The sequence below is a fragment of the Neoarius graeffei genome, chromosome 4 (genome assembly GCF_027579695.1).
Source record: "Neoarius graeffei isolate fNeoGra1 chromosome 4, fNeoGra1.pri, whole genome shotgun sequence".
Lineage (NCBI taxonomy): Eukaryota > Metazoa > Chordata > Actinopteri > Siluriformes > Ariidae > Neoarius > Neoarius graeffei.
Window position 1 is genome coordinate 19,022,700 of NC_083572.1, and position 15,907 is coordinate 19,038,606.

Sequence of the window (15,907 nt, forward strand, 5' to 3'; positions counted from 1 at the left end):
TATCGTTTCCGACCGGGGCCCACAGTTCTCCGCCAGTTTCTGGAGGGAATTCTGCCACCTCCTCGGGGTCACTGCCAGTCTGTCGTCCGGGTTTCACCCACAGTCTAATGGCCAAACTGAGCGCATGAATCAGGAACTGGAAAAGGCACTTAGGTGTGTGGCTTCGCGCAACCCCCACACCTGGGCTCAACATCTGCTCTGGGTGGAATATGCCCACAACTCCCTCACCAGCTCTGCCACCGGACTCTCCCCCTTCCAGTGTGTGTATGGGTATCAACCAACTCTGTTTACCAGCCAGGAGGGAGAAGCCACCTGCCCGTCTGCTCTTGCCTACGCCCGCCGCTGCTGCCGCACATGGGCCCAGGCCCGCACCGCACTCCTGAAGTCCAGTACCAGCTATGCTATTGGGGCTAACCGGCGGAGGACCCCTGCACCCGTTTACCATGTCGGCCAGAAGGTATGGTTGTCGGCTCGAGACCTACCACTACGGGTGGAGTCATACAAATTGGCGCCTCGCTACATCGGACCCTTTCCCATACAGAAGGTCATCAGTCCCACGGCAGTTCGGCTGCTGCTGCCCAAGACCATGAGGATACATCCCATCTTCCACATCTCCAAACTCAAACTGGTGCACGAGAGCCCCCTGGTCCTGGCAACACCGCCGCCTCCTCCTCCACGCTTCATTGATGGTGGACCAGTCTACACGGTCCGGCGACTGCTCCGCTTGCGACGTAGGGGTAGGGGCATCCAATACTTGGTAGACTGGGAGGGTTCTGGTCCTGAGGAGAGGGCATGGGTCCCTGCTGGAAGGATTCTGGATCCGGCCCTCATCGCCGACTTCCATCAACTACACCCTGACCAGCCCTCCATCCGACGGGGTCGACGTAGGGGTTCTCACCGTGCGGATCCCCTTCCGGACCCTGCCCCTGCGCCAGTGCCCGAGCCTAACACTGAACCGAATCCTGGGCGGGGGCCCTTGGATGACGAGTCTTCCGACAGTGAAGATGGTGCGGAGGCTATGGACACTGACCGGTCAGAGGAATTCTGACCCTCCACGAGGATTCCCCCTCCTCCTGCCCGTCTTGGTGGATCTGTGGCTAGGGACTTCTGGAGCCGTCCCTTGGGGGGGGGGTTCTGTCATGGTCCTACCTGTAGGTTTCCTCTCTTCAGGTAACATCTTCACTCCTCTCCACTCAGCATTACCGGCCACACCCGCATACACTTCCTCTTATTAACTCTCAGTGGCTGTCATTGGCTGTTGCCTATCACCTTCTCCTCCTCTGTGTGTATTTAAGCTGCTGTCCTCCCTAGCTTCAGTGTCAGATCGTCTTCTAGGCGTCGAGTCCGTCAACTCTTCAGTCCTGGTAACCTGACCCTGCATTTCTGTCCCTTATCTTGCTACCTGATCTGTGACTCTGTGTTCCAGCCTGTTCCCCATTCCTGCCTGTTGTGCTGCCCTGTCTGTGTGCTGAGGGACTGCTCGCTGGGAGACTGCCTGAACACCTAGTGCACACAGACAGGATCAAATGTTGTCAGAGTAGGGAGGCTGTAAGCTGACAAGCTTACAGCCTCCCTACTCTGACAACATTTGATCCTGTCTGATCTTTGCTCCTAAGCAGGATCAAGCCTGGTCAGTGCTTGGATGGGAGACCGCAGACATCACCACCATGCTCCCACCAGCCATCCCTGCCTCTCAGTCCTCCTGCCACTGAACTTCACACATGCACATCCTCCCAACTCCCTTTGCCCTGTTATCAATAAAACTCAACGTTTAACTTGCGCTCTTGGGTCCTCGTCTGTTTCTCCTGACAAAAATTAGCTCATGTTTAAAGTCATTAAAATTCTGTAAAGCTGCTTTGCGACAATGTCTATTGTTAAAAGCGCTATAAAAATAAACTTGACTTGACTTGACATCGGCTGTGGACAGACACAGCACCTGGTTGTTGGGAGGAGGAATGGTCTTCCTCGCTGCCACGCCATTCTGTGCCTCAAATCATGCATAGAAGCTGCTCAGCGCATCAGGAAGAGAGGCATCATTGTCACAGGCAGGTGGTGTTGTCCTGTAGTTTGTGATGGCTTGGATGCCCTGCCACATGTTCCATGTTGCCGCTGTCCTGGAAGTAGCTGTGGCTTCTCTGGGCTTGTGCACACTCTGCTGTTCTGATGGCCCGAGACAGTTTGGCCCTTGCTACTCTTAGGGCCGCCCTGTCACCTGCTCTGAAAGCAGCGTCTCGGGTCCTCAGTATAGTGCACACACAGTAATCCACGGCTTCTGGTTGGGAAGAGTGATGATGGGCTAAGAGACAGTACATCATCAGTGCACTTGCCACCTTATTAATAACATTCATTTATGCACTTATCCAATCAACCAATCACATGGCACCTGTGCAATGTATAAAATCATTCACAAAGAGGTCAAGAGCTCCAATTAATGTTCACATCAACTTTAACATGTGTTATGGTAGCTGGTGCTAGATTGTGCCAAACCTGCTGATCTCCTGGAGTTCTGACATAGAGGAGATTAAACAGAATCTCATCTCATCTCATTATCTCTAGCCGCTTTATCCTGTTCTACAGGGTCGCAGGCAAGCTGGAGCCTATACCAGCTGACTACGGGCGAAAGGTGGGGTACACCCTGGACAAGTCACCAGGTCATCACAGGGCCGACACATACACAGACAACCATTCACACTCACATTCACACCTACAGTCAATTTAGAGTCACCAGTTAACCTAACCTGCATATCTTTGGACTGTGGGGGAAACCGGAGCACCCGGAGGAAACTCACGCGGACACGGGGAGAACTCCACACAGAAAGGCCCTCGCCGGCCACGGGGCTCAAACCCAGACCTTCTTGCTGTGAGGCGACAGCACTAACCACTACACCACCGTGCCGCCTCATTAAAGAGAATGGTGATTTTTAAAAAACAACAACCTTCCACTAAGTAGCAGTTCTGTGGATGGAAATGTCTTGACAAAGGACAGAGGAGAATGGCCAGGCTGGTTTGAGCTGATATAAAAGGTAAAATAATCCAAATAACCACTCTTTACAACCATGGCGAGCAGAAAAGCATCTCATAATGCGCAATACATTGAACCTTGGGGCAGACTGAATACAACTGCAGAAGACCACATAAGGATCCACTTCACTTCTCATCATCTCTAGCCGCTTTATCCTTCTACAGGGTCGCAGGCAAGCTGGAGCCTATCCCAGCTGACTATGGGCGAAAGGCGGGGTACACCCTGGACAAGTCTCCAGGTCATCACAGGGCTGACAAATAGACACAGACAACCATTCACACCTACGGTCAATTTAGAGTCACCAGTTAACCTAACCTGCATGTCTTTGGACTGTGGGGGAAACCGGAGCACCCGGAGGAAACCCACGCGGACACGGGGAGAACATGCAAACTCCGCACAGAAAGGCCCTCGCCGGCCCCGGGGCTTGAACCCAGGACCTTCTTGCTGTGAGGCGACAGCGCTAACCACTACACCACTGTGCCGCCTCATTAAAGAGAATGGTGATTTTTAAAAAACAACAACCTTCCACTAAGTAGCAGTTCTGTGGATGGAAATGTCTTGACAAAGGACAGAGGAGAATGGCCAGGCTGGTTTGAGCTGATATAAAAGGTAAAATAATCCAAATAACCACTCTTTATAACCATGGCGAGCAGAAAAGCATCTCATAATGCCCAATGCATTGAACCTTGGGGCAGACTGAATACAACTGCAGAAGACCACATAAGGATCCACTTCACTTCTCATCTCATCTCATCTCATTATCTCTAGCCGCTTTATCCTTCTACAGGGTCGCAGGCAAGCTGGAGCCTATCCCAGCTGACTATGGGCGAAAGGCGGGGTACACCCTGGACAAGTCGCCAGGTCATCACAGGGCTGACACATAGACACAGACAACCATTCACACCTACGGTCAATTTAGAGTCACCAGTTAACCTAACCTGCATGTCTTTGGACTGTGGGGGAAACCGGAGCACCCGGAGGAAACCCACGCGTACACGGGGAGAACATGCAAACTCCGCACAGAAAGGCCCTCGCCGGCCATGGGGCTCAAACCCAGACCTTCTTGCTGTGAGGCGACAGCACTAACCACTACACCACCATGCCGCCTCATTAAAGAGAATGGTGATTTTTAAAAAACAACAACCTTCCACTAAGTAGCAGTTCTGTGGATGGAAATGTCTTGACAAAGGACAGAGGAGAATGGCCAGGCTGGTTTGAGCTGATATAAAAGGTAAAATAATCCAAATAACCACTCTTATAACCATGGCGAGCAGAAAAGCATCTCATAATGCGCAATACATTGAACCTTGGGGCAGACTGAATACAACTGCAGAAGACCACATAAGGATCCACTTCACTTCTCATCTCATCTCATTATCTCTAGCCGCTTTATCCTTCTACAGGGTCGCAAGCAAGCTGGAGCCTATCCCAGCTGACTATGGGCGAAAGGCGGGGTACACCCTGGACAAGTCGGCAGGTCATCACAGGGCTGACACATAGACACAGACAACCATTCACACCTACGGTCAATTTAGAGTCACCAGTTAACCTAACCTGCATGTCTTTGGACTGTGGGGGAAACCGGAGCACCCGGAGGAAACCCACGCGTACACGGGGAGAACATGCAAACTCCGCACAGAAAGGCCCTCGCCGGCCACGGGGCTCAAACCCAGACCTTCTTGCTGTGAGGCGACAGCACTAACCACTACACCACCGTGCCGCCTCATTAAAGAGAATGGTGATTTTTAAAAAACAACAACCTTCCACTAAGTAGCAGTTCTGTGGGTGGAAATGTCTTGACAAAGGACAGAGGAGAATGGCCAGGCTGGTTTGAGCTGATATAAAAGGTAAAATAATCCAAATAACCACTCTTTACAACCATGGCGAGCAGAAAAGCATCTCATAATGCGCAATACATTGAACCTTGGGGCAGACTGAATACAACTGCAGAAGACCACATAAGGATCCACTTCACTTCTCATCATCTCTAGCCGCTTTATCCTTCTACAGGGTCGCAGGCAAGCTGGAGCCTATCCCAGCTGACTATGGGCGAAAGGCGGGGTACACCCTGGACAAGTCTCCAGGTCATCACAGGGCTGACACATAGACACAGACAACCATTCACACCTACGGTCAATTTAGAGTCACCAGTTAACCTAACCTGCATGTCTTTGGACTGTGGGGGAAACCGGAGCACCCGGAGGAAACCCACGCGTACACGGGGAGAACATGCAAACTCCGCACAGAAAGGCCCTCGCCGGCCACGGGGCTCAAACCCAGACCTTCTTGCTGTGAGGCGACAGCACTAACCACTACACCACCGTGCCGCCTCATTAAAGAGAATGGTGATTTTTAAAAAACAACAACCTTCCACTAAGTAGCAGTTCTGTGGGTGGAAATGTCTTGACAAAGGACAGAGGAGAATGGCCAGGCTGGTTTGAGCTGATATAAAAGGTAAAATAATCCAAATAACCACTCTTTACAACCATGGCGAGCAGAAAAGCATCTCATAATGCGCAATACATTGAACCTTGGGGCAGACTGAATACAACTGCAGAAGACCACATAAGGATCCACTTCACTTCTCATCATCTCTAGCCGCTTTATCCTTCTACAGGGTCGCAGGCAAGCTGGAGCCTATCCCAGCTGACTATGGGCGAAAGGCGGGGTACACCCTGGACAAGTCTCCAGGTCATCACAGGGCTGACACATAGACACAGACAACCATTCACACCTACGGTCAATGTAGAGTCACCAGTTAACCTAACCTGCATGTCTTTGGACTGTGGGGGAAACCGGAGCACCCGGAGGAAACCCACGCAGACACGGGGAGAACATGCAAACTCCGCACAGAAAGGCCCTCGCCGGCCCCGGGGCTTGAACCCAGGACCTTCTTGCTGTGAGGCGACAGCGCTAACCACTACACCACTGTGCCGCCTCATTAAAGAGAATGGTGATTTTTAAAAAATAACAACCTTCCACTAAGTAGCAGTTCTGTGGATGGAAATGTCTTGACAAAGGACAGAGGAGAATGGCCAGGCTGGTTTGAGCTGATATAAAAGGTAAAATAATCCAAATAACCACTCTTTATAACCATGGCAAGCAGAAAAGCATCTCATAATGCCCAATGCATTGAACCTTGGGGCAGACTGAATACAACTGCAGAAGACCACATAAGGATCCACTTCACTTCTCATCTCATCTCATCTCATCTCATCTCATCTCATCTCATCTCATTATCTCTAGCCGCTTTATCCTTCTACAGGGTCGCAGGCAAGCTGGAGCCTATCCCAGCTGACTATGGGCGAAAGGCGGGGTACACCCTGGACAAGTCGCCAGGTCATCACAGGGCTGACACATAGACACAGACAACCATTCACACCTACGGTCAATTTAGAGTCACCAGTTAACCTAACCTGCATGTCTTTGGACTGTGGGGGAAACCGGAGCACCCGGAGGAAACCCACGCGTACACGGGGAGAACATGCAAACTCCGCACAGAAAGGCCCTCGCCGGCCACGGGGCTCAAACCCAGACCTTCTTGCTGTGAGGCGACAGCACTAACCACTACACCACCGTGCCGCCTCATTAAAGAGAATGGTGATTTTTAAAAAACAACAACCTTCCACTAAGTAGCAGTTCTGTGGATGGAAATGTCTTGACAAAGGACAGAGGAGAATGGCCAGGCTGGTTTGAGCTGATATAAAAGGTAAAATAATCCAAATAACCACTCTTATAACCATGGCGAGCAGAAAAGCATCTCATAATGCGCAATACATTGAACCTTGGGGCAGACTGAATACAACTGCAGAAGACCACATAAGGATCCACTTCACTTCTCATCATCTCTAGCCGCTTTATCCTTCTACAGGGTCGCAGGCAACCTGGAGCCTATCCCAGCTGACTATGGCCGAAAGGCGGGGTACACCCTGGACAAGTCTCCAGGTCATCACAGGGCTGACACATAGACACAGACAACCATTCACACCTACGGTCAATTTAGAGTCACCAGTTAACCTAACCTGCATGTCTTTGGACTGTGGGGGAAACCGGAGCACCCGGAGGAAACCCACGCGTACGCGGGGAGAACATGCAAACTCCGCACAGAAAGGCCCTCGCCGGCCACGGGGCTCAAACCCAGACCTTCTTGCTGTGAGGCGACAGCACTAACCACTACACCACCGTGCCGCCTCATTAAAGGCCCGGTCCCACTGCACTTATGGATGCAAAGAGGATGTAAAACGTAAAAAAATATTTGCCATCCGTTGGAAAACGCTATGCATCCGTTGTGTACTCATTGCATACGTGCTTCATACGCTCTATCCATCGAGCATCCGTCCACTGTGATTTCATCCGCGCAAAAAGTTTTTAGCTGCACAAAACTTTTAGAACGGATGAACTTTCCTCCATGTACGATGTAAATCCGCGACATATACGAGCAACAAACGTTCTATGTCCGTTATCATCCGTTAAACGTCTGCTGTATCCTCTCTGCATCCTCTGGGCATCCTCGCAACTCATATCCGCTGCAGCTGAAAACGGAAAGAGGGAGGAAAGATAAGGTACATGAAACGTCTATTCATCGTTAGTAGCACGGAAATAGAAAGGATGTAAGCGTATGCATCTCGTATATAAAGTATTCAAAACGGACAAAGCGTTTATATCTGGGATGTATCTCGTATATTTAGGATGTCTGGAGTATGTCTAGAGTATGTAGAAGGACACCTAGCGCAGTGAACGGTCTGCATCCGATATACATCCGCGCAACATCCCCTTTGTTTCCGTTAGGCGTACGTGATGCAGCCCCTTCACCCGCTATGCATCCGCTCTTTCTGCTATGCGTCCGCTTCTCAGTTATCACCGGTAACCCCTTCGGAGCTGTCATCCACTTCCATCCGCTTTCATCCGCTAGGCTTCCTATGAACATGCGTTTAACATCCCCGCTATATACTACCCACGTCCGTTCTTTTCCGTTCTGTTTTCGCAAATTTTGTCCATTTCTGGAGCGGATGAAAACGGATAGAGCCACCCCCGAAATTTTGCTCGTCCGCTGTGTCCTTTTTGCATACGTTTTGTGTCCATCGGCCAGTGGGACCGGGCCTTAAAGAGAATGGTGATTTTTAAAAAACAACAACCTTCCACTAAGTAGCAGTTCTGTGGATGGAAATGTCTTGACAGAGGACAGAGGAGAATGGCCAGGCTGGTTTGAGCTGATATAAAAGGTAAAATAATCCAAATAACCACTCTTTACAACCATGGCGAGCAGAAAAGCATCTCATAATGCGCAATACATTGAACCTTGGGGCAGACTGAATACAACTGCAGAAGACCACATAAGGATCCACTTCACTTCTCATCATCTCTAGCCGCTTTATCCTTCTACAGGGTCGCAGGCAACCTGGAGCCTATCCCAGCTGACTATGGCCGAAAGGCGGGGTACACCCTGGACAAGTCTCCAGGTCATCACAGGGCTGACACATAGACACAGACAACCATTCACACCTACGGTCAATTTAGAGTCACCAGTTAACCTAACCTGCATGTCTTTGGACTGTGGGGGAAACCGGAGCACCCGGAGGAAACCCACGCGTACGCGGGGAGAACATGCAAACTCCGCACAGAAAGGCCCTCGCCGGCCACGGGGCTCAAACCCAGACCTTCTTGCTGTGAGGCGACAGCACTAACCACTACACCACCGTGCCGCCTCATTAAAGGCCCGGTCCCACTGCACTTATGGATGCAAAGAGGATGTAAAACGTAAAAAAATATTTGCCATCCGTTGGAAAACGCTATGCATCCGTTGTGTACTCATTGCATACGTGCTTCATACGCTCTATCCATCGAGCATCCGTCCACTGTGATTTCATCCGCGCAAAAAGTTTTTAGCTGCACAAAACTTTTAGAACGGATGAACTTTCCTCCATGTACGATGTAAATCCGCGACATATACGAGCAACAAACGTTCTATGTCCGTTATCATCCGTTAAACGTCTGCTGTATCCTCTCTGCATCCTCTGGGCATCCTCGCAACTCATATCCGCTGCAGCTGAAAACGGAAAGAGGGAGGAAAGATAAGGTACATGAAACGTCTATTCATCGTTAGTAGCACGGAAATAGAAAGGATGTAAGCGTATGCATCTCGTATATAAAGTATTCAAAACGGACAAAGCGTTTATATCTGGGATGTATCTCGTATATTTAGGATGTCTGGAGTATGTCTAGAGTATGTAGAAGGACACCTAGCGCAGTGAACGGTCTGCATCCGATATACATCCGCGCAACATCCCCTTTGTTTCCGTTAGGCGTACGTGATGCAGCCCCTTCACCCGCTATGCATCCGCTCTTTCTGCTATGCGTCCGCTTCTCAGTTATCACCGGTAACCCCTTCGGAGCTGTCATCCACTTCCATCCGCTTTCATCCGCTAGGCTTCCTATGAACATGCGTTTAACATCCCCGCTATATACTACCCACGTCCGTTCTTTTCCGTTCTGTTTTCGCAAATTTTGTCCATTTCTGGAGCGGATGAAAACGGATAGAGCCACCCCCGAAATTTTGCTCGTCCGCTGTGTCCTTTTTGCATACGTTTTGTGTCCATCGGCCAGTGGGACCGGGCCTTAAAGAGAATGGTGATTTTTAAAAAACAACAACCTTCCACTAAGTAGCAGTTCTGTGGATGGAAATGTCTTGACAGAGGACAGAGGAGAATGGCCAGGCTGGTTTGAGCTGATATAAAAGGTAAAATAATCCAAATAACCACTCTTTACAACCATGGCGAGCAGAAAAGCATCTCATAATGCGCAATACATTGAACCTTGGGGCAGACTGAATACAACTGCAGAAGACCACATAAGGATCCACTTCACTTCTCATCATCTCTAGCCGCTTTATCCTTCTACAGGATCGCAGGCAAGCTGGAGCCTATCCCAGCTGACTATGGGCGAAAGGTGGGGTACACCCTGGACAAGTCTCCAGGTCATCACAGGGCTGACACATAGACACAGACAACCATTCACACTCACACCTACGGTCAATTTAGAGTCACCAGTTAACCTAACCTGCATGTCTTTGGACTGTGGGGGAAACTGGAGCACCCAGAGGAAACCCATGCGGACACGGGGAGAACATGCAAACTCCACACAGAAAGGCCCTCGCCGGCCCCGGGGCTTGAACCCAGGACCTTCTTGCTGTGAGGCGACAGCGCTAACCACTACACCACCGTGCCGCCTCACTTCACTTCTGTTAGTCACAAACGCAAATCTGATGCTACCCTGAGCACAGGCTCATGGAAACCAAACAGATAAAGATCAGAAAAAAAAAACACCTGGTCTGAATCATCTTTAATTTGGTCCACACTTGGCATCAGGTACATGAATCCATGGTATAATAGTTTGGGGAATGTTTTCTCGGCCCGTTAATTTCAATCATGTATTGTTGCTGGACATGTGATGTGCATCGGTTTGTTGCTACTTTGATCATGATAATGAACCATTATCACAAAGCAGAAGTGTGATGGTCATGGCCACAGAGGGTAATATCATCCCACATTCTCCCTTTGCACCCAGTTTATTGTACTGTCTATCATTTACAGTCATCTATATGATCATACTCAGACAACTGATACAACACTGTTTGATTTACAGTTTATTTGCTTTAACCTTACATTGTTTTATATGGAGTGCACACATCTTAACACTGTCAGGTTGCAACAGATAGGTTTATTGGTCACTAATCATGTGTTTCTCTAAGGCCCTGTCCACACGGCAACGGATTCAGGTGACTCCGATACAATTGCTTATCGTTTAGGCCTGGCGTCCACACGGCACCGGCGTTTTGGGTGCCCAAAACGCAATCTTTTTGAGAACGGGTTCCAGAGTGGAAAGATCTGGCAACGTTGCCGTTGTGAAGTCGTCTGGATGAGTAAAACGGATTTGTTTACGATGACGTCACAACCACATGACTGTGAGTGCTTCACGCCGGGTAGAAGTGTAACGAATATCACCAGGAAAAAGCCTTACAGAGCACTAGTGAGAGTGAAACACGAGCTTAGATATTATTATTATTATTATTATGTTCAGTGTTAGTTCACAGTAGTAATGCAAGAAGCAGAATAGTGACAGTAATAGTGAAGCAAAAACATGCAATTGTACAAACACTGCAGCTCTACAGCAAAATATTCATTTATGAAATGATCTGATTCTTAACACCAGTAGTGCCAATGATCTTCTCATTGCGATGCGAGTTGTCAACAAATCCTATAACTTGGTTCATGAAACGCGCTTACAAAATATTTTCACTGTGAATATTTATTGTGTAATGGTGCAAAGTGAGAGAGAGAGAGTCAATCCCGCCAGCAAAAATAGAGAAAAAAAGAGCAATCTCACCTCTTCAGATGTGGGTTTAAGTCCTACAATACATTCCTCAAAAAGGGCGTAGAGGAGCAAATTAATCATTATTTAATTAGCATTCAATTTATTCCGGACCATTAAAGACACCGCCTTCCGCGTAGAATCATAGGTCATCCTCGCCGCCATTTTGGAGAGGTCAAAGCGGAGAATAAAGATTAGCTGCGTTTAACTTTACCAACAGGTTTGCCATCCAAACGAGATCACATGGGATTACCTTTCACAGGTGAGACTGGAAAAATACTTTTCATTGTATTTGGTCATTATAATGTAATTTTACAAACAGATTTTCCTGACTTTGTGGCTAATATGCATCCTTACTTCTTCTATTGTTCTGGTGTCTCCGAAGGGACCGTCTTACAGCGCCCCTAGAGGTGTGGCATGTGTATTGCATCGTTTTCAGCAAGCGTTGCGTTGCCATATGGACCTGATATTTTACTGATTGTTGCCCATTTGGACGCGATATATTTTTAAATAACATCTCGTTGCCGTTGTCGTGTGGATGTAGCCTAAGTTACCTTGAGTGTTGGGGGAGGTCTCTTCCTAGTTGAGCAAAAGGTGTGGCTGATGGCTGAGGAGACTTAAATCTTGGAGCCTGCTCATTAGGCTGTACCACATCTCACCATGTGCCTGAGGGGGATTTGGGCTTTAGTTACCTCGCCCGGGACAGAGTCCACCAGGGGGTGAGGTATTGTTTTCGATCAGGTTTCTTTGTTTTTTTCTTAACGATATTATGGGAAAACGGCTGGATCAATCTTCATGAAACTTTCAGGATAGATGGGCATTGGTCTCAAATCGAACCTCCAACATTTTGAGGGTCATCCGGTCAAGGTCACCAAAAAGGTCAAAATCGTTTTTGTTGTGGCTACTGCCTCATATGGAAGCACTAGCCACTACGTCATTGTGCTGTAAGAGTGTAACGATTGTGCACTGCACATGCGCATACATGTGTTCCTATTAAAATGGCTTGTGAGTGTATACAATTCGGTTCACCATTTGAAATAAATGGATTAGACTAAAGAAATCGCTTTCAGACATGTTTATGCTATTACAGAGGGAAAGTGTATTCCACTGAGCTCTAGCGCCGGGCCATTTCCGGGAAATAAGAGTTTCAGTCATGACGACAGTGTGTGTATGTCAGCCTCGGTTCGGAGGTTTCAGTTTCGAAAACTGTAAGAGGTAAGAGTAGAATAATATAAAGTACAGACACTTAGTATATTTTACTTCTGTGATTTTTAAATTGTTCATTTTTGGATTACGCTTCATTTTTGTGGCTACTGCCTCACAGAGTAAATCTCATCTCAGCTCATTATCTCTAGCCGCTTTATCCTTCTACAGGGTCGCAGGCAAGCTGGAGCCTATCCCAGCTGACTACGGGCGAAAGGCGGGGTACACCCTGGACAAGTCGCCAGGTCATCACAGGGCTGACACATAGACACAGACAACCATTCACACTCACATTCACACCTACGGTCAATTTAGAGTCACCAGTTAACCTAACCTGCATGTCTTTGGACTGTGGGGGAAACCGGAGCACCTGGAGGAAACCCACGCGGACACGGGGAGAACATGCAAACTCCACACAGAAAGGCCCTCGCCGGCCCCGGGGCTCGAACCCACAGAGTAAATATGTATGCTATATTTACTGTATGAACATGGTATCAGAAAACAATTTTATTTATCAGCAGTAGCCACATGTACCCATAGGGTACCTATTTTTTTTCACAGTATCTTCCTTCATAAGTGCTACCGGGCGAGGCTTGTTTTGCTTTGTATCTGTTTGTAGTTAGTGTTTATTTTTGTTTACCCCTTTTTGTGTTATTTGGTTTGGCCAAGCCATTATATATGTTCCCTTTTGTATCTTTGTGGGAAGTCAGTTTTTGTTCAGTTAAAGCAAGACGGCTTTTCAATTTCATAAAATTGGTGAAATTTACTTCTCTCTGAAATTTAGTCATGAAATCGCTCGTTTTGCGCAGTCAAGCAGACAGAGGAAGTCCGGTGTGCACATGCGCATGTTTACCACCTTCTTCTGCCTATTCTTTTTCTTCTTCTTTTGGGTTTTACGGCAGCTGGCATCCAGTGTTGCATTACTGCCATCTACAGGTTTATCTTGACCGTGCACTGACAGTTACATCATTCTGTCACTAAATGAACAGCCAATCACACCGAGGTGCTCGCTGACCGCCGATATTTATTAGTTTGGTCCTGTGTTTCCTTTCCTTCACAACATAACATCTTTTCTTCTCACTTTCCATTACTGTAGTTGGTCTTTCACATTTCATTCGCATCCTCCATTTTTCTCTCCTGTTTCAAATTTGTATCCCACAATGCCTTACATGAATGGGGAAAGCCCACCATGTGATGCATGACATAGTATCTTGAATTGGGTCATAGTGACGCAGGAAAAAAAAGCGGAGAATTTAGGGCCACGTGGCTCTAAATTCATTAATTGTTCTATTTTAAAATAACGAATAAAATTGGAAGTCTGTGATTCGAATCCAGGAGCTTTTGATCCACTAAACAAAAATAATTGGTTGTCAGGGAAAATTCTTTTTATGACCTGAACTTGAAAAATCTGAAAGCCAGTCTACCTTTAATGTCATGTCAAGGTCAATGTTGTTTAGTTAACCTCATGTCAGATGTCTGTGTCCGAAGTCAAGTTATATTTTGTTGACCTCTTTTATAGGACTAGTTGGTATTATTAATTTTGGTCTTTGTAAACTTTTTTAAAAATATTTTTTGGTAAATAAATCCCTGCCTTTTGAACCAAAAACTCCTATGTCCTCTTGCCTGGCTGTCTTGGTTCCTGATAACAAGTCATTACCACATCTGTATCCACCTCTGTGATAGGGTAGAATGGGAGATTCACAGCATGAATATGTAGCTGACATATTTGCAGCAATTATGTGATGCATTCGTGTCAACATGGCCCAGAATCTCGAAGGAATGAGCCTGGTATTCCTAATAAAGTGGCTAGTGAATGTATATGTACAGTATTTGAAATATGCTAAGGGATTATTGTCAAAGTTGCAACGAATTATTAAAAAGCTGTTTCTTATAAAAGCCATTTTGGCCTACTATATATAGGTTCTTACAATTGTACTCTATTTTCTGTCAACAGGAGGCTAGCGATGGGACAAGAGCTCAACCACACAGTGTATATCCAGCTTCAGTGTTACCAAACCACCACACACAAGCCACTGGACAGGAAGACTTTGCTTGCTAGGAGATGATTTCTCTTTAGCGTTCCTCAATGTCTACAATAATTTCCCATTAGACTTTTGGCACTTGGATGGAACCACACATTGGAGTAGGACATTATGTTTAATCACCTGTATAAGCTGCAGCCAAAGTCAAGCCCACATGGAGCTCACACTCAATGCCCCTTTTTAGCCAATGCAAGGTATGTGGCTAGGTTGGGGGTCAAACTGGCTTAAACCACCTCCGTTACATCAGCACATATTCGTATTGGCATCGTTCTGCAGTAGCACCAGTGGAACAAAGCCAATTTGATTCACACATGCTCTTATACTGCATGTTAATTATGTTCTTCAGTAGACATTTAGCAGTTTAGGGAGTTTTTTTTTTTTTTTTAACCATTCAGATTAATCCTCTCACTGGAGATGGACAAGCACAAGACATTTTTAATCAGAAGGCTGAAATTCACAAATCTCTTGCGTCATTCATTTTTAATCTTGCATTTAATAACAGGATTATTTTCAATAATTTCTGCAATATGCATTTATTTATTTTATTTATTTCTGCTTTGACTTTTTGTATTTTATACTATCCTATGTATTTTTTTTGTACGTTTGGCTTTATTTTCACTTTTATTTTAAATATTTCAAATGATCACTCCCCCCCAGACTATACAGTATAAAGCATCTTTAAGGTACTGTATATTTACAGATGTTTTGCATTTTAGAGAAAATGAGACCTAGCAGTCTTAGCACACAAAAATAACCTCAGCACGTGTTCACCTCGAGGATATGACACAACTTGCATCTTATTTTCTTATATTAGTCTGCTGAAAGGATGACTGGAAAGAACTGAACTGCTTGAACAGTGTTTATGGACCTTAACTGTAGTATGAAATTAATAATTTCTTAGTGCACTTGATGAGACGCCCTTTTCCCATGGCTACACTGCTCACCACATTTTCTGTCTTGCGTTATCTGATTAATGCATACATGTTCTGACAGGTGTTATAAACACACACAGTCTTGTTCTAGACTTTTCCTGGGAAATGCCAATCGCAGCCCATGTGAAAACAAAGCTGTGCTGAAAACACATCTTTGCCAACTCATTTCAGCCCTGTTGGCAAAGTGCTTAGTTAAATCATTTTGTTATTTTTCCATGTGTCATGTTTCTTAGAATGAAACCGTAGCCTATAGTGCCTCTGGGAGCCAAATACTAATAACAGCTCGTCCTAGAATCAAAGGAAAATCAATATTTGCTCAAATATTGCCTGTGGATATGACA

At 46.8% G+C, this 15,907-nt stretch overlaps 1 protein-coding gene across 1 annotated transcript in view; it reads left to right on the top strand.

The window, feature by feature from the left end:
* Positions 1-14,939, top strand: part of asic4b (acid-sensing (proton-gated) ion channel family member 4b) — a 171,027-nt gene extending 156,088 nt beyond the window's left edge. The window contains exon 10 of the mRNA XM_060918156.1: positions 14,547-14,939. Coding sequence (XP_060774139.1) covers positions 14,547-14,651 — 105 coding nt within the window. The 3' untranslated portion in view covers positions 14,652-14,939. The remainder of the gene's footprint in view (positions 1-14,546) is intronic.
* Positions 14,940-15,907: the final 968 nt, after the last annotated feature.